Genomic DNA, 18337 nt, shown 5'->3' with positions numbered 1-18337 from the left:
GACCTTACATATCATTTAAATCTATTTATATAAGGCAAGATAATAGTGGGAGGAGATGCTGGAAACCTGATCTTGTAGCACTGCGTATGTATTTTAGTCATTCAAGCTCAGAGGTGCTATGGACAATAGCTAATTTTAGTATTTTAGTTTGCAGAGTGAAATCCCAAGTGAAAGCAATGAAAAGATGCATTTCTGCAGTTAGGAAACAAGAACTCTAACAGGAGAGAAGAACATGGTTTCTGCTGAAAAAAAAATGTGTTGAAAAATATTAAAGGAATACTAAAATATTTCACTAGAGTATTTTCAATGGAGTTCTTTAAGTTTTAAGATGGATGTCATCATGGTGTTTTATTACTGTCCCATTTATTATGTAAGCTTTATGTGCTATTTGTTAACTATGCCATTTTATTATATGCCAAGTAACTTTAAACATCTCAATATAAATATTGTAAAATGTGGATTCTTGTTTAATAGTTAAGTATTAAAACTATATTTTAAACACTGGAGTGTGAGAGAGAGAATTCACAGTTTTTAAAATGAAACTATTACCAAAAAAGATTGCGAGAATATGAAGAACATTTACAATTTTATCAAAGCTGAAGAGGAACAATTTGCTTTGTACTCACTGCTCTTCACAGAATGCTTTCCCTTCCTACAGGAAGCAAGAATATGTGTTCTAGTGTGAACTTACTGGTGGTTGTACTTAGGGTGGAGAATTTTTAATTTCCTGAATTTTTATTTTTATTTTTTTTTAATTCTGTTCATGTAGGCAACACGGAAGGAGATTGAGAAACGCCAGGTCCATCTTAAGAGCATCAGCGATTTAGGAGAGAATTTGAAGACAGTGCTGAAAGGACAGGAAAGTCTGGTGGAGGATAAACTCAGCCTCCTGAACAGTAACTGGATAGCAGTAACTTCACGCGCTGAGGAGTGGTTCAATCTGTTACTGGTAAGGAAAATTCATTTGTTCACACGGAGGAAATGTTGGTGCTCAGCTTTATAGGAGTATTTTTTCTGGTGCCTTGGATTGTGCTTATTGAATACATAGGTACACAGACAATCAGATTGATTATTGTTTGGTATGCTATCTATATTTTAAGAATCTGACTGCTTACAGAGTGATGGCTCTTTGGAGGCTTGATTGTTAGCGCATCTTGTTCCTCTCTGCCTCAGTCGTTCCTGGACTGTTTTCTTGGGTTTTTTCCCTAATGAATGAAATGCAGTTTCTCCTCAAGGACCTCGGCTGCTTGAATATGAATCAGGTGAAAGAAATAGTCAAATAAATTGAGTAGGTCTTGATATTGATACCAACAACCTCAGCTGCTTTTGGCTACAATAACATTTCTGTTGGGAACAGTCCAGTTGGGAAGTAAGTCCCCGCTTGCATGTTGGTTTGGTCCACAGGGTAGCTTCGGGGTGTGTGTGAACTAGATTCATTTCAGAGGCAACTAAATCAGCAGCTCTGCTCAGGGTGCACACCTGATGTGCTCAAGGACTATGATTTGGTCTTCCAGAACTACACGATGCTCCCTTGGATAGCTTTATAGTGCATGTTTTGATGAGGATAATTAAGGGGACCAGATTAAGCCCAGTCGAAAGTAAAATCCCTAATACACATTTAATACAGATTTAGAAGCCTCAGCCCCAGCTGCTTCGAACTGCCGATAGTCACATAACTATGTTCTCCCTTAAAATTCATTCTGTCATGAAGAGATGACAGCTTGAACCCTTAAACACAGAAGGGTCTTAACCTCTGGGCTGCCAGAATGCTTCTTGAAATCTTGTACGCTGTTTCTGTTGGTGAGAGCATGGGAATGCAGTTTCAACCTGGAGAAACTGGGGTGGTTCTCAAGGGTGTGCTAGCCTTTATCATGACTTTTCCAAGCCTGATGTGTTGGAGCTCCACTAGAGCCTGTGTGGCGACATGACGAGTGCTTCTGCGACGGATATACAGCATCACTACGGGGCTGCTTCGGCTGTGTGCAGTATACAACTGAAAGCATCTGGTTGTGTTTATTCTGTCTGGAAAACTTAAGCTTTTCATTCAGTATGATGTAGGTGCTCAGCTTCAACGTGGAACTGATTGTAAGAAACATAATGGAGTTTATTGACTGGTATAGTTATATTCCTCTACTTTCTCTGCTTTGGATTCTTTGGTTAATATTTACTAGAACCCATGATAAAAGGTATGAGAGAGGGAGTTGGTCTTTTACTGATTTTAGAACAGTGTCAAATAAAGGTACATACATGCGGGGGCCAAAAGGACTATTAAAATCTTTGATCTCAGGTGTGTGGTATGCATATGTATCGTGTGGATATGCAGAGGTCTCATTCTAGTGAGCTCACCGAAAAGACAAAATGTTTTTAAAATGAGGAGAGAAAAAAAGATTTCTCAGAATATCAACTAGAATAGCTTTTTAAAAAGCAGTCCCAAAGCAGAGAAGTGAGATGAAATGTAAATACGACTTTTGGATACAAAGCTCCCGTTCTTGACTGTGACTTTGCAAGTGCATCCTTGTTACCGTCTGAGTTTCAATCAGCTCAGTGCCTTTCCAAAATGAGTTCTGTACCTGGTTCTTGGGAAACTCTTCTTTCCACCTCCAGTAGGTCTGGCTGTCACCCTCCTGTTCCTCTCAGCAGCCTGGCTGAGCTGCAGACACCCGTGTCTCGCTGTGACTTTATCACCCTCCTGCCTGTCACTTTGGAACCTTCTCTCTTTCCTAGAATGTCTTTTTAAAGAAACTTATAAAGTGAGAGCAAACAAACAACAGATTCTAGCCTTCATGAAAGAAGCAGTTACTGTGTAAAATAAAGAAGTTTAATTTCATAATGTATGCATGTTTGCCACCGTTGGCATAATTACTGCTATTATTTCAGTTCTGATTACTTTTTTTGTATGCAGTATTTACCTTTTCCACATACAGGAATATCAAAAGCACATGGAGGCTTTTGATCAGAATGTAGCTAATGTCACAACTTGGATGTATCGTGCTGAAATACTGTTGGATGAATCAGATAAACAAAAACCCCAGCAAAAAGAGGAAATTCTTAAGGTAAAAAAATGCGATTTTCTGGAAAGCATTAATTTTATTCTTAAAAGGACTGTGTCAAAACTAGCGTATTTTGAAAGGTGTCACAAATTGATTAACATTCTTTTTTCTGTGATAAAGCTACCCTCTGGCAGCTTGTAGATTACTTAATAAATTTGCACTGCGTTAGAAAAGTTAAATCCCTGCAGAAGTAAAACCAGATATGTTATTATAAGTCTTAGGGACTTCCTGGTGAGTAGAACAGCAGCTTATTAAACCTGTGTTTGCTGGAAAAAAACTCCTTAAAACATCTGGTTGAACAAAATCCTTTTTTTTCTGTGTTCTTCATTTTTAATTGCTTTTCTGTGATACTTTTCTGATATCTATGGTATCTGCATTTGATGTCTCTGTCATATGATTGTTTTAATTCTATAAACACTGTTTGCATTGCTGCCAGACCAACACCACAGACAAGAATATTATATGGTGAACAAGGTGTATAATAATGGGTTAGCATATCAACCAGGAGGTTTTATTTGGCCCATTGCATCATTTGACCAACTGATGAAAAATTAACTTTCAAGATAAATGTGAATTTGAAAGTATCTCATTTAAAATACCTTCTTTGTTAAGGTTAACCAACTTCAAATTATTATCTGTATGGATTTTTTTTTTTTCTTCTGAAATCAGTGTGAAGTTTTAATTTGTGTTGAACTCCACGGTCAGTACATACTATCTGAGGAACAGCTTGCAAATCAAAATCAGAATTGTATTGCTGACACTAACATAATGATACCATTTACTAAAGCAAAACTTTACAAATTCCAAGGCAGAGCATAAATCAGTGCTCTCAATTGATCTCAGCAGGATTGCGGGACAGACTTTTGTAGTTGAATGAACAATTTTGCCACCATCAGGTACAAAGTACAATTATCTTTGCCATCATTAGAGGTGTATATACTTGTACTGCACAAAGGCATTTCGTACAGACAGTGAAATGTAATTCTTAATGCCCAACCGTGTTTATGATTCCCGAATCCTGGCTATCTTTTTCGGCCTCTGCCCATACTGGCATCTACTGTTAAGATTACTATTGCAGAGGAAGAAGGTATTTGCCCTCATTTTTTTGTAATCTGTGATAGATTTACAGAAAAAATTCCCACTGGTTTTCATCTGGTCATTTTTCCCTACCTCATCTATGGGCCTGAACAGTAATGAAAGCAACAACTACACATCCAGTTCCATAATACATGAATTAGCAGCTCTTCCTAGCTTTAGGAACGTAAAATAATTTAGCGTATCCTGAAATATGCTGAGGATTGTATTATTGCAGATAAGAACCTGGCTAGAAATAATGTTCACCATTAATTTCCTCTAGGAGATATTAAACCAGACATGTAGATACATTCCTGCTATAAATTTGAGGGCTATGAGTAGGAATGTTATCTAATGTATTTCTACTGGATTGACACACTCATGCATAATTATCTGAATTTGCTTTGTGGTTTTGCTCCCTATTCCTTTGCACACTTTCTCTCTCTCTCTCTTTCTCTCTCTTTGCATTTATTACTAACTTCAAGCCCTGTCTCTTGCTCACGGACTGTAGCGCTTAAAGGCTGAGCTGAATGATATGCACCCAAAGGTGGACTCTGTGCGTGACCAGGCAGTAGACTTGATGACAAACCGTGGAGATCACTGCAGGAAAGTAATAGAGCCTAAACTGTCAGAGCTCAACCAGCGATTTGCAACTATATCACAAAGAATTAAGAGTGGAAAGGTAGGAGGACTTGCTTCCATATGGAGATGCATACAAAATGGTATTTATATAAGGTGCACAATTACAATGACATAGCGGGCTGCAGTTTCTCCCAAACCTAAGCTTTTAAAGGACAAAAATGTAGATCCTAAGAATTTTCTTTTTTTAAAAGTGTGAAGGTTTGGGGGTTTTGGCTTTAAGGTCTTTTTTCACTGTTTCACAATTAAAAGTATTCGATGACTTTATATGAACGTAACGATTACTTCATTAACTTATGAAGAATGGACAACATCTAGGAATTGGTAAGATTCTTAATCTTATCAAAATACGAGTAGCCTTTTTTTTTATATAGATTGACTTTTGAGGACTAATTTTTCATTAAATGCACTCAGTCTTTTCCTATGAGGCTGTGACTCACCAAGGTTTGAGATAGAGACAGCTATATATACACAGATTATATCAATTATACTTCAGCTACTCATCTGTACAACTAGTATGACTACTGAATCTGAATTCAGTATGATTAGGTAATTTTTAGCCAAGTTATGACTTCTGAATTGGAATGAGGAGGGACATAAGCCACCTACTTTCTCCACTGTATTTGCTGCCTTTATTGCGGAGAGCTATTCAGCAGATTAAAGCAGGCAGCCATGCAAGTTGGTATATAGGATAATGGGAGTGCATGGATCCTTATCTTAACTATTTTTGCTGGCTACTGTAATAGCACGGGAAATAAATGCACAGAGGGTCACTGGCAGAGCAGGAAAAAAGCTTTGCAAAAAGCATAAGCAAAGACACATGCTTTCCATGAGTTGTTTGGGGTTTATGCAGGGCTCAATACCCTGCGTAACCAGCACATTCTTTATGGGTATTTGAACGGAATAGAATATGTCCTATGAATAAAGGTCATCTTTTTTCTTCTCTTGGCCATCAGTAGTCCTTCAGCCGTTCCAAGTGTGCTTTTCACTTCTTACACAAGTACAAACTGTAGACAGAGAACATCTTGGCGCAAGGCCCGAATGACTGTGTTGCATGATGTTTTTTTATTCTGAACATCTGTTATCTGCAGTCTGGATTTCCTTCTCAGTTTTACCTTGCACTTCCCCAGCGCTGTAAGCATACAGGGCTGATGCAGCCTTTGATAGGGTTGTGTGAAATTATTGCTTGTCTTAGGAAAAAATGGGACTGCCTGAAGGTGGTTTATCGTGGGTTTGCTGTTTGCATTGCGTGTTGTGGGCTCACTCAAAAGAAGGGGAAAAAGATGCTTCTCAAGGTGAAGTGTCTTCAGAGCACAGCCTGCAAACTCCTTCCACCTGGCAGCCTTCTCTCTCAGGTGTTCTCCCATTTATGATTGTATAGGCAAGATGAGCTGGAATGGCAGCACCTCACGAAGCTTTATACACCATGTACCTAGCAAGATGAGAGGAATTACTACAGCTCGTAATTTTAATGGTAAATTAGAAGTTAGGGGAGCTTTTCCAGGACCTTAGGGAATGGACAGCTAGGGTATGATTCACAAACGATATCTATATTTAATAGGTATTGCATAAGATAGAGAGGCAAAAGCTTGTCTGAATTCTTGGCACTTCTACTGACTCACTGTATGCATTTGGAAAAAGGACTAAATTGCTGGGTGCCTCATTTCGTCCACCTGTATAATGTAGGTAACTGTACTTCCCTTTGTCATTATTTCAGCTTCATGGGCTCAAGGTTTATTATTCTTTTGGGGTGATGATATGCTTCCTAAGTGTTTTGGGTTTTTTTTCCTACTGAGGTGAAATTATTCACTCAGTGAATAATAGATTAAAAAATCAGTTCAAGAGGATAGTAAGCTCTCATAATCTATTTTCAATCAGTTCTCATCTATTTTCAAATTATCTATATTTTTTTCAAATAATAACAATTATCAGTACAACAATGAAGTAATAAGAAATGACCTGTGATGTCAGTAAATGGTAGTACACAGTTGTTGTGTCCCGAGATAACAAAATTATCATAGTGTACTAAAATGAGATTTAACCTTTTCAAGTGTTTTCAAGTGTCTTTAAACCTCATTCAGTTATTGGAATTTCATTTAGTATTTCTCCTTCCATTTTCCTTTTTGCTATTTTTTTTAAAACATTTGTTAGAGATGAGTAATTTTATATTCCAGTTTTATAGTTGATTTGTCTTTTAGTGAGATTTAAGTACTTTTGAAGATATCCTTCAGAGCATTTGAGAAGAAATTACTGCGTACTACTTGCTACTATTTCTACCTCAGTTGAAGTGCCTGCTGAGTGTAATGCTGGGCTTCTTGATGAAAATTTGCAAGCACAGTATTATTCTCTATCAATATCATACATTATTGTATTTCCATGAATGTTCGTAAGTGCGCAAATTCTTTGTCATTAAAACAATCAACCAGATACAATTAGGGCATTTTTACCCTAATTGTCCCAGGTCATCTGTGGAACAGCTGAGCACAGATTACAGTTGATGTCCAGTCTCTCTTGTTTTAACTGATTAACTTTGATTGTTACCATCTTCATTACAAATTTTTGCTTTATAATAAATACCAATTGTACTGGAGGGAAGAGTAAAGGAGAACTGATTAGAATATAATGTGCTTGTGTCTTTAGCATGCCGAGAGTTGTATGTCCGAGAGTTCCTAGAACATCATAAAGCATTAACTACCTTTAAATCTAAATTTTATGCAAGAATCATCAAGAATTTGTTGCTTGTTCTTGTGTTTAAAGCTTTGAAAGAAGAAAGCTTTCTCTGTTGATCCTTTGCAATGCACTTAATAAATATCTTGCATATTGTACATTGAACTATCCACAGGCACTAGGGTATCATGTAGATAAAGGATAGTGTATTGTTGTTAATAAGTGGCACTTGTTTTAGAGTTTAGAACTGAACGCTAAGCTAAAGCACCATAATTATACTGTGATTAATTTTGGAGAAATTGTGCCTATTTTGTTTGGTTGAGGGTTTTGTGGTCCTGCATTTTTCTTGAGGCTTTCTTAAAACACAAGCTCTTTTAATGAAGTTTTGTTCATTTTTTTAATATGTTACAAAATATTGCCAGGGGAATATCTTACACAAAGATTATCTGTCTTTTGTATAATTCACCTGACATTTTTGCTATTCTTTGTGAAAGAGCAATGATTTCAAAATGCTGAAACAAATTATCATGAAATTTTTCTCAGTTGGTAGTAGTACGTGGTTTTTCATCTGAATGGATTGCTTGTTGCTGTGTAATTTCTGACAAACCAGATATAGCCAAATAGTGTCAACATTTAATTTTTTAGACAAATCGTTATGTTACACTGTTTATGTGAACCTGTTCTTACACACAAATGAGAGAATACCATTTTTTTTTTTTCATTTTCACTCACCATAGAATTCTTATGTTTTCTTATATGCAAATTCTACAGTATTATTAAATAGCTATCTTCACTTGTATCTTTGGATACTTTGAGTTGTATGGTGTAGATATTTTTCCACATGATGGAAAGTCTACCATTGTTTTAGCAATAGGGGGGAGAACAGATGTCTCTTTTCATCTGTGTTTCTAATAAAACTATTAAGTGTGTGATTTAAATAAACAATCTTTGTATTTCTCCCATTTTAGCCCTTCATTCCTTTGAAGGAATTGGAGCAATTTGACTCCGATATACAAAAAATGCTTGAACCACTGGAGGATGAAATTCAGCAGGGGGTGAATCTGAAAGAGGAGGACTTCAGTAAAGATATGGTAATTTGGTTGAAATGGAAGTCTGAGTGAAGTAGGCAGAGAGATGAAAAAAACTGAGTGAAAATTAGAAACTTCCATATTTCTGTTAGAATCTTTAGATATGACTTGGACAAAATTTTATTGTGCTAATATATTATAAAATCAAAAGTCACAAGTTAGCATTAACTAAAAGTTTTAGTGATAAGTTCATTGTTAGTTTATAAGAAAAACATTTTTCGACCCTTGTGAAAACACAAAATAAACCAGGAATATTATCTACGAGTCCTATACTAGTACCAACAGTATTACAGAATAGGGAATGAATATTAAAATCTCTGTAGCAGTACAAAGACCAAGAAAGCTTAGAATGATGTATCTAAATGGGCAATATAGTAAAAGAAGACATTCACTAAAACAAATGCTAGGCAATGATCATTGAAAGAAATGCCACTAGCCAATTAAATTCCTAACCAATCTGATTATACCATTTATTGTAAATAGGTTTTGTGGCTGTGGTAAGCTTTATTACTCATGCTTGCTCTTTGCAAGTAGTAAAACTGTTTATCCATATTGGGGGTGGGCGGGGGGAGAAAAAAAGAGAGGAGTAAAATACTGCTGTGCTTTGCTACTGTTACCACTGTAGTGTGTTTTCTCCAGAGTGATTTTCAGAGGGATGATGTTTCTTGGTTGGGCAATAACAGAGATTCGTCTTTAGGACCCTTTCTTTGTGAGTCCACAGCAAGATCAAATATATATTTCTTTACAAGCAATATAAAGAGTCAATATTCTTTTCCTTTTAAGGAATTCTTCAAAGATAGCTATTTTAGATCAATGCTGAAAGGAATCTTTACAGGACTTTTTTTCTTTTCTTTTTTTTTCTTTTTTTTTTTTAATGCAGGAAAAGTAAAATCTAAGGTAGTATGTACTGCAGTGGAAAATTTGAAGTGAATCAAGTTTGACGGGACAGTTTCCACTACTTGAGCATATTTTGTTCCCTTTCTTTATGTAAAATGTGTAGTGTGGTTCAAAAGATACACTCCCAGAAGCTGTGGCATAGATTCAGCTTCTATCTAAAAAGTACTTAGTGGTGTCATTTTCCCTGCCAGAATAGCTGTGTTGCACTGTGATGATACGTACAATGGTCAGGAATTACTTGGCCTCCTAGTGTACTGGCAAATTCAGTGACTACTGAGAGTGATTTAGAATATTTTAGACGTGTCTGTTCCTTCTGTTTTAAAGTAAAATATATTTTGCCTTTTTGCCTTTAAAGCTTTCATCCTGTTATCCTGGGTGCTGTGTAAAATCTAATATCAAACAGCTGTAGGTTTTCAAGTGCTGTTTTATTTGTACCCCTCAAGTGTCTACATGTGTTGTAGAAAGCAACTGAAAGTTATTCCGTCTTCAGTATAGAACTGCAAGTAGCTGTTAGATGTTCACCTTAGCAGAGGAAGTGTAGTTTTATACATCTGTATCTCCTAGTACTTAAGTAATAATAAGATTAAAATGCCCGTTATTCTTGGGTTTGTTTTTTTCTTTTTTTAAATCAGAGTGAAGATGATGAGAGCACAGTGAAAGAATTGCTGCAAAGAGGTGACACGCTTCAAAAGAGAATCACAGATGAGAGAAAACGGGAGGAAATAAAGATAAAACAACAGCTGTTGCAGACTAAACATAATGCTCTCAAGGTATAGGAGCTACAATTATAAGCACATGCTACTAAACCCATTTTTTTCTTCATTTCAGGGTGTTGTACTGTTAAATGAATCTTCGTTACTATTTAGACATGAGTAATTTAAAATTATTTGGCTATAAACGTATATTTTCTTATATACTTTTCCTGATGCCTTGGAAAAGACATTTTAAATCTCCAGCTTAACAAGTACTGTCTCAGTGTCCTCAGTCCACAACCATGTGATTGCCAGTTGGACAACAATGATTTCTTTGATAATAATTGCTTTTTTAACATGTTATTCATGTTTTGTGTTTCTCCAACAGCAGTCCAAGACCTTGGTTAGAATCAATTCTCACAAACATATTTTCAGTTGTGTAACATACTTCTGGCAATGAATAAGTTGGTTTATCCTTTAGTAAAAGATTTACATGCTATGTTCTTTAGCGGGAAAAGTGGCTCCAGCCTCTTTAGAATAGGGCAGGTGGTAGTACCATTAGACCTAGCAGCTAAGAGGCTGAAAACCAAAGTCATATGTCAAAATTCTGTGTTACCGCACTCCTGGAGGTATAACTGTATGATACTGTTCCAAGAAACATCCACAGTGAGACCTACTTGGACAAGCTAATAGTCATAATTGGGAGAGTCATCTTTCCAGGGGAAAAAAAAAAAAAAAAGTGAGGAAAGAAAGAATCTTACAGTTGGAAAGTCACCCTGGTCACCTACCTGGAGCTGTAGGCTCTGGCAACTATAGAAGACTTTTTCATCTTATTGGCAAGCAGAATTTTTTCTGTCTTCTGCAAATTTTGATTAAGTTGTTCTTGGCTTGGGGAACATGGCATGGTTACATTTTAGTATTACTTTTCTTCAAGCAGCATCTTTCCTTTCCTGTGGATTTCATCCTAATTTTTACAGTTTTGCAGATCTGTTTGAATTCAGTAAAAGAATAGCTGGAATATACCATTGTTTTATCCTCGTTTAAAAGAAACTTGAAATCTCCTAGGTGTGTCTTTTTTCCGTTTAAATGGAAGTAATTCATAATTTTTACGGAGAAGAAACAAGAACAGTATTTCTAGAACTATGCCATTGACCAGATCCTTACTGGCTGTTTTTATGGAATAGAGTGATTGATTCTCCTTTGGGTGACTCAGTTAAGGCATTCAACCTTGTCAAATAAAATTCAAGAATGGCTGAGGCATATTCATCTGAGTATTTTTATATAAAATGTACCAGTAATTTTTTAATTTACTACTTAATAAGAAGTTACAGTAATGAAAATATTTTCTGAATTCTGTATGACCAAAGTTAAGCAGTTAAAGAAAATGCAAATGGAGTATATTTAATAATATTTATATGAAATAAAATAACATTTTTTTACCTTCCTCTTGAAGAGAAGTTTTAATACTTTTATAAAACTGAGTCATAAACACAAGGCATTTGTTATGTAAATGGTATTTAATTTAGAAAAAGAAAACCTGCCTTTGCATACATTTTTGCATTGCAATTATTTTCATGTGAATAGCTACAGAGTTTGCATGCAGGATAGAATTTCACAGGACATCACAAAACACAGGAAACCCACTTATGGCTAGATACTAAGTGGGCTGTGTTTCCATCTGTCCAGTAAGTATTCTGAGCAAAGTGTTTTATATAAAATATTGACATTTATATAAGAGTCTTAACTTCTGTGAATATTGGTGACTGTCTCAGTGGCTTATTCAACATGTGAACAACTCTGAATTAGGTAACCTCCTTTAAAAGAAAAAATAGTCTGTTCAGCTGATGAAAATATGCTGTGTTCAGTTACTTATATGCTGTTAAACTGAAGAAAATATACTGTGTTGTGATACATATATACTTGATTTAAATGTCAAGGTTTAATAAAAAAAAAATAGTGGCCTTGTGCACTTTTTTCCCCATCAGTGTGCACACATACCAATTCATATTTTATAAGCCTTTAATTCATATTCTAATAATGTCTGCACTGTGAACAGGACTTGAGATCTCAAAGAAGAAAAAAGGCTTTAGAGATTTCTCACCAATGGTATCAGTACAAGAGGCAGGCTGATGACCTAATGACATGGCTGGATGACATTGAGAAAAAGTTAGCCAGTCTACCAGACCACAAAGATGAGCAGAAGCTAAAGGTAATGTTGTTTGGGGATGGCAATGGTACATCTTTTTGAGTGATAGTTTATGAATTTAACAGACAACAATTGCAACAAATAATCCAATAGATACAGAATATTATCAGTTCAGTTCTTTATTGCTATTTATAGTAAAACAAACTGTGTTCAAACTGACATTTCTTTGTTGTACTATATCTTGTATTTGTTTGTTATATAGAATGTTATAGATAAATAATTTGAAACACGCTAAATAAAATTTTTTATCAATAATATGGAAAGTGTGCAATGTATTAAGAAGCATCAAATGTTTTCTAGTAAAAATTGTAATTGATTTTATGTATCTTTGTTCCAGATGAACAAATGACTTACCGATATATGGATGACCTCTATCTCATGTTAGCACATTCATTTTCATCAGAACATATTCATATGTCACTGTCAAACTCTATAGATTTATTTACATACTGTCAAAGGTTTTCCTAGTTTATTTTGCATCGTCTTTCTTTGCTTCATTCTCTGTTGAGTTTCCCACAGAGTAAAATAGGAGTTAAGTAACATATTGAAGAGTCAAATCATATATTTGTAAGCTGTCCAAACGCTATTTGTCCTGAATATGCTGACCCTTATTGGGAAAAGAATTTCTCCAATTGCCCATCACAGGGTACTAGCAAGAATCTGGAAGTGGAAACTGTTGGCTTTTGCTAACTAGTTTTCATTGCGTACTAGCTGTTAGTATCTCTACAGCCAATCTCCAAGAAGGTTCTTCAATTTCAGTTATTTTTGTTTTGTTTAAATGTAAAATAAGACATGAAATAGCTGTAAATTTTAATTGTAACAATAAAATGGAAATGGAATTTCTGACAGAAGTGTTTTGCTAATTTTCAGTTGATTGATCTAGTTAGCTAACTGTCCTGGGCCCTGTATTGGTTTTGCTCACTAGGAGATTGATGGAGAATTGGAGAAGAAGAAGGAAGATCTGAATGCGGTGCACAGGCAGGCTGAACGCTTGTCTAAGGATGGGGCTGCAAAAGCAGTGGAGCCAACCCTGATACAGCTCAGCAAGCGCTGGCGAGATTTTGAGAGCAAATTTGCTCAGTTTCGAAGACTCAACTATGCACAAATTGTGAGTTGTTACTGGCAAACCCAAATGTTTGCAACTACTACTACTAACAGCATCCTACTAACAATGAGAGCTTCAGGGTCAGTGTCAACTCTTCAGATATTAATAAGAAAAACCCTATTGTCTGCAAGTGGGGGAATCTTTACATTCTAATACAATAGTTCTCTGCTTTGGTCTTAAAATTGCCCTTAAGTTAAATCAGCCAATTACCAAAAACTCAGCAATGAAGAATTCATGTTTATTTCTGTTGCCTCATTATTTTTCCATAACATCTTCCAGTTTAAAAGCGTCAGTTTGCCATGCATCTATTTTGTTCAGTGAATGTGTAAAACACAAAAATTGTCTTTTTCAAACTACCCATCCCATGCCAATTTTAATTGTTTTTTTATTTGTCCATAACCCGTTATACCCACTTTAGGATGAGATTAAAAAAATTCTTATGACACTATATACACATGGCCTTTTCTTCAAATGCTTGAATTCTCAAAGGAGTTTTTGCAAGAAAGCGTACTTTTAAAATTGACAGGATGAAAACATAATTTTATAAGCCAACTTCGCGTCTCCTCATTTTGAGTTGTTTAGTTGTGTATAAAATACAATGAGGCTTACTGGTTTATATGTGCTGCAATAACTGGATAAATAAAAGGGAAATAAACTGTCACTATTCCAGGTTTATGTTCGAAATACGTATTGGGTGTTACCCATTTAGAAGGTTACCAGAGATTGCTCTTGCACTTACATGGCAGTTTTTCCCTGCCATTCCTACTACTCTGCTCATTGTCTTATGGGCTTTGGATTTTATGTGAAGAAAGATAAGATTTGCTCTCAAGGAAGTTGTTGCATTATGTGCTTTTCTGTAATATTAAAAGTGCTAGTGGTGAAGGGGTGTTTCAACAAAATATAATTTTATTTATTTTTGAATGCACCTAGATTTCAGAGGGGACGTACTGACAGGATAATGAAAATTTAAATACATAAAGCGTTCTTTCTAATCGATATATAGTTGACTATGTTTTAAAAAAGAAGAAAAAAGTTCCAAAAATCAGCAATAATGTATAACCTTTTGGTCAATACAGTCCTCTATTTAATGTACTGAGTGTATTGTATATTTTTAACTTTTCTACTATTAAGTTACATAATGTACACATAAAAATAATAATTGGGATAGCTATGCAGTTAATGGAAACAATCAGAGAAACATTAACTTTGGTTTGTATGTTATTAAATCTTGTTCCATCTGATTACTCTTTTCAGATTACTATGCTTTATATTAAACTTGATGGATGTAATCAGTTGCAAATCGTTTATACTGGCATGGAGCTAGAGCAAGCTTCACTTTGTCTTGTAAATGAGTCTTTTTTTTTTTATAGTGAAAATATTTGTTCCTTTGATAAACAAGTAAGAAATAAGAATGTGCATGCAATTTATATAAAAACATTCTGCTGTCAATGTGCTTTTTATGTCAACCCCCACCTACCATGACAGAGGATGAGTATATCCAATATAAAATTTTACTAGCAAATCAATAAAACTATATATTAGCATATTTTTCTTTAAAATATGTAAGGTAGATACATCAGCACATGTGCTTTTGAATTGGCCAAAGGAATACAGTCATTGACTTTTTAAAGCCATGTAACCATTACATGTAGTTTTATTGTTAAAATATATTATTTATCTAATACATTTCTATCCTTGTAATGGTTAAATTTTTAAATATTCTCAAATATTTCATGCAAGAAGGCTGCTTGTTAGTATTTATCTGGGGAATGAGGTCATTATTCAATGAAATTTACCTATGTACAGGATAATTACTGTATCCTTCTAATTTCTCATGAAAAATATCTTGCTCTGTTGACAAAGACCAAGGTGTGATATTCATATGGAATATTTTAGAAGTTTTACAGAAGCTACTGAAACTGATGAGAGGAAGTATATTTTCATGACTGAAACCAGAGCGAGAAGTACATCTGCCTTGTTACTGTTTTGGCTTTGCTGAATCAGTGAAACAAAGTGAATTTCTCTTGAGTCTTTCTTTTTTTTTTTTTTTTTTTTTTTAAATACAGCCGAAGTACCTACCTACCTCACAGGGATGTTGTGAGGATTAATTAATTGTTTGTGCAAGACTTTAAAATACAAAAGAAAAATGAAAATTCAAACTATTCACTTGAACACGTGCATATACCAGCAAACATAACTTTCACAGAGATTTTCTATGTTAACCACCAACTGAATAAAAACATATAATAAAAATACAAAAAGGAATTTATTTTTAAAGCAAAAGAAATAGAAAACTGCTGCATTTTTTATTTATAATTGATGATGTATTCAGTAACAGACTTATTTAACAATTGAAAGTTGTTATTATGAATCAATGAGGATTTAGTTGTACTGTATATCTTGCAATTCATTATGATTCATTGAATAAACATAGCAAGACTGCATTGAAGAAGACCTTTAATTATGTGGCTTGATGACAGATTTGCATTTCTTACCTTTGTTGGAGCCAATATATTTCTGATATCTAAGTGTGAAATTAGAGTGATCATGCTCCTCTGGATTTTACTTTTCCCTAATGTTTTTTGGGAAGACCTGTCAGAAGGATATAGGAACCATAACCATATAAGAATTGATTCTTTCTAGCATGGTAGATTCTCATTAAATTCTGATTGTCTCACAAATACGTAGCAGTAAATATCCAGCAACTAACTGACAAATATATATGGGTGTATATTTATAAAAAGGAATTTTCCGTCACCACTTTTGATAATAAGGTACGATATAGTTATATTACCTCAAACACTACATCTTCTGTTTAATGCCAATTTTGAGACATTATTCAATTTGTTAAAGTGGTCATCTCTTTATGTGAAAAATTGTCAGAGAGTAGGGTGTGACATTCTGTAGGGAAAAAGGTGGGTTTATTGCAATAACAGATTAAACATGGTACACAAATACATAAATACAACTGCACAAAACCTAAAATGACACTGAGTGGGAAAAAGTTTTTGGAGTTCATGTTGTCTTACAAGGTTCTTCTCCCACATGGTGTCTTTATTAATATGTGGCAAAATAAATGGTGGGCAGAAAATTCAATTTTTCAGTCAGGCAAATTTCCAATTCCTGTGTTAAGAAAAGTTTAATGTTCTACTTAATTTCTGCTAAAAATTTCTGTTTGAAATCAGTTGGTAGCAACTTCAGTTGTGAAATCTGAATAACTTATTGAAGAGTGGAATATTCTACCATCATGTTCTAAAATGATGGTTAACCACTAAATCCCACTGAAATGCATGGAAGCCTAAGATACTCTTCAAAAAACAAGCCATTACAATTTAATCCTAGAGCAGTATGCAATTTTTGCATATTAAAATTACATGTCTGTATTTTAAAAAATTCATTTCAGTAAAAATTACAACATTAGAGAGTTCAAGGGACATTTATTGCTAGATTATCTCTGCAGAATCCAAAATCATTAAGCCTTGGCAGTCGCACAGTATTTTCAGAAAAGTTATCAATCCTCTTTGCTACAGTCTAAACCTAAATCTTCCAGTTACTGTTTTTTGCAACAGTTTGCGCCACTGTTCCAGGGTGATGAAAACAGTTATCTGTTGCAGAGAAAAAGCTAGATTCAGATAGTTTAATTCAAATTGGGATCAAAACCAGTTATTGATATATTGATTATATTAAATAAATTAGCTTTAGTTAATGCTTGTTTTATAGAAGGTGTTTTTCCATGCTTTCATTTCAGCAGTCTGTGAGCATGTTTGTCATGGCTCAGTTTAGATTTAATTGAGCTGACTGAAATTACTCTGTGTTTAGAGAGTACTGAAGGCCTTTATCATGAAAAAAACATTTTCTAGATGAACACAGGTACAGAGCCTACACTATAAATTCTTATTTCATATGTCCTGTTACCATATTTTATCAAGCTATCCAACATTCTTTCTGCTGTCACATATGGTGGTTTTTTTCTTTTACTCTCCTAGCTGAACTATGCATGCTGTAAATAGTAAGCCAGAGTATTTTTAGGACAAGAGGAATATTGTTCTTGCAACCTATTAACAGCTCTCAAGATTATGTACTTATAGATGTATATACAAGCAAAAAAAAAAAATAGGCTTACCCAAGTCATTTCAGTAAATTCATTGGTGACACACACAAACATTCTATTGAAATCTTACTACTGAAATATTTGAGCCTGGATTTTGGCCATTCTGGAAAAAATAATCAAATTGATTAAATTATAAACATCAGGAGAGACTGTCTTTCATACCAATTAGACTATGTGTTGAACAGGAATTAATAAGGAAAATAGCTATACAAAACATGTATTTATTCCCATAAGGTAAGTGATTTAGTCTGAGCGGTTCAATAGTTATCTGCAACATGGATAAAATACCAGTACTCTCAGTACTTACTATGAACTAAATATCATAAACTTCATTTTTCCAAATAAAAGGCACTATTCTGTTTAAGATTCTGTAAAGCATTCAGAAATTCAAAATACCTGTCTCCTAACTGGATGATTACTTCAGGTGAGAGAGTATGTGATCAACTTCTGGAACCAGATTAAGGACTTATCAAGTTTACGACTGAAATTCAAGAGTTTGTTTAAGTTCAGCCTTTTAAGGGCATCTAGCAGTTTTCAGTTAGTATTTCCCTATGGAGCTCTAATTAGTTCATTTAATGATATTTAAACATTTTTTTAACTGTTACAAGTATGTTTATATATAAAGATATTTTCTCAGATATAAATCAAACTTTAATTGAAATAAATGTGTCACAGTTAGATAAACACAGGACTTGGTGTCCTAATTACCTGTCCGCATCTATATAACATGGGTACTTCAGTGGTAATGTGCTACCATTGTTTTCGATTGTTGTTTTCAAGTTTTCATAAGGAGCAGCATTGGAATTAA

At 34.6% G+C, this 18337-nt stretch overlaps 1 protein-coding gene across 21 annotated transcripts in view; it reads left to right on the top strand.

Moving 5' to 3' along the window:
• DMD (dystrophin) overlaps window positions 1-18337 on the top strand; it is a 1308223-nt gene that overhangs the window by 617574 nt on the left and 672312 nt on the right. For 19 of the 21 annotated variants that reach the window (XM_069784897.1, XM_069784898.1, XM_069784912.1 and 16 more), the window contains 7 exons: window positions 770-949; window positions 2925-3053; window positions 4636-4806; window positions 8399-8521; window positions 10048-10185; window positions 12164-12316; window positions 13239-13421. In XM_069784897.1, the coding sequence (XP_069640998.1) occupies window positions 770-949; window positions 2925-3053; window positions 4636-4806; window positions 8399-8521; window positions 10048-10185; window positions 12164-12316; window positions 13239-13421 (1077 nt within the window). Of the gene's footprint in view, window positions 1-769; window positions 950-2924; window positions 3054-4609; window positions 4807-8398; window positions 8522-10047; window positions 10186-12163; window positions 12317-13238; window positions 13422-18337 lie in introns of those variants that run through there. The other 2 variants (XM_069784904.1, XM_069784899.1) reach the window with 2 other exon arrangements.

This window comes from Haliaeetus albicilla, chromosome 6 (genome assembly GCF_947461875.1).
Source record: "Haliaeetus albicilla chromosome 6, bHalAlb1.1, whole genome shotgun sequence".
Taxonomy (NCBI): domain Eukaryota; kingdom Metazoa; phylum Chordata; class Aves; order Accipitriformes; family Accipitridae; genus Haliaeetus; species Haliaeetus albicilla.
The sequence above is the reverse complement of the archived record's forward strand: the minus strand, read 5'-3'. Positions and strand labels throughout refer to the sequence as shown.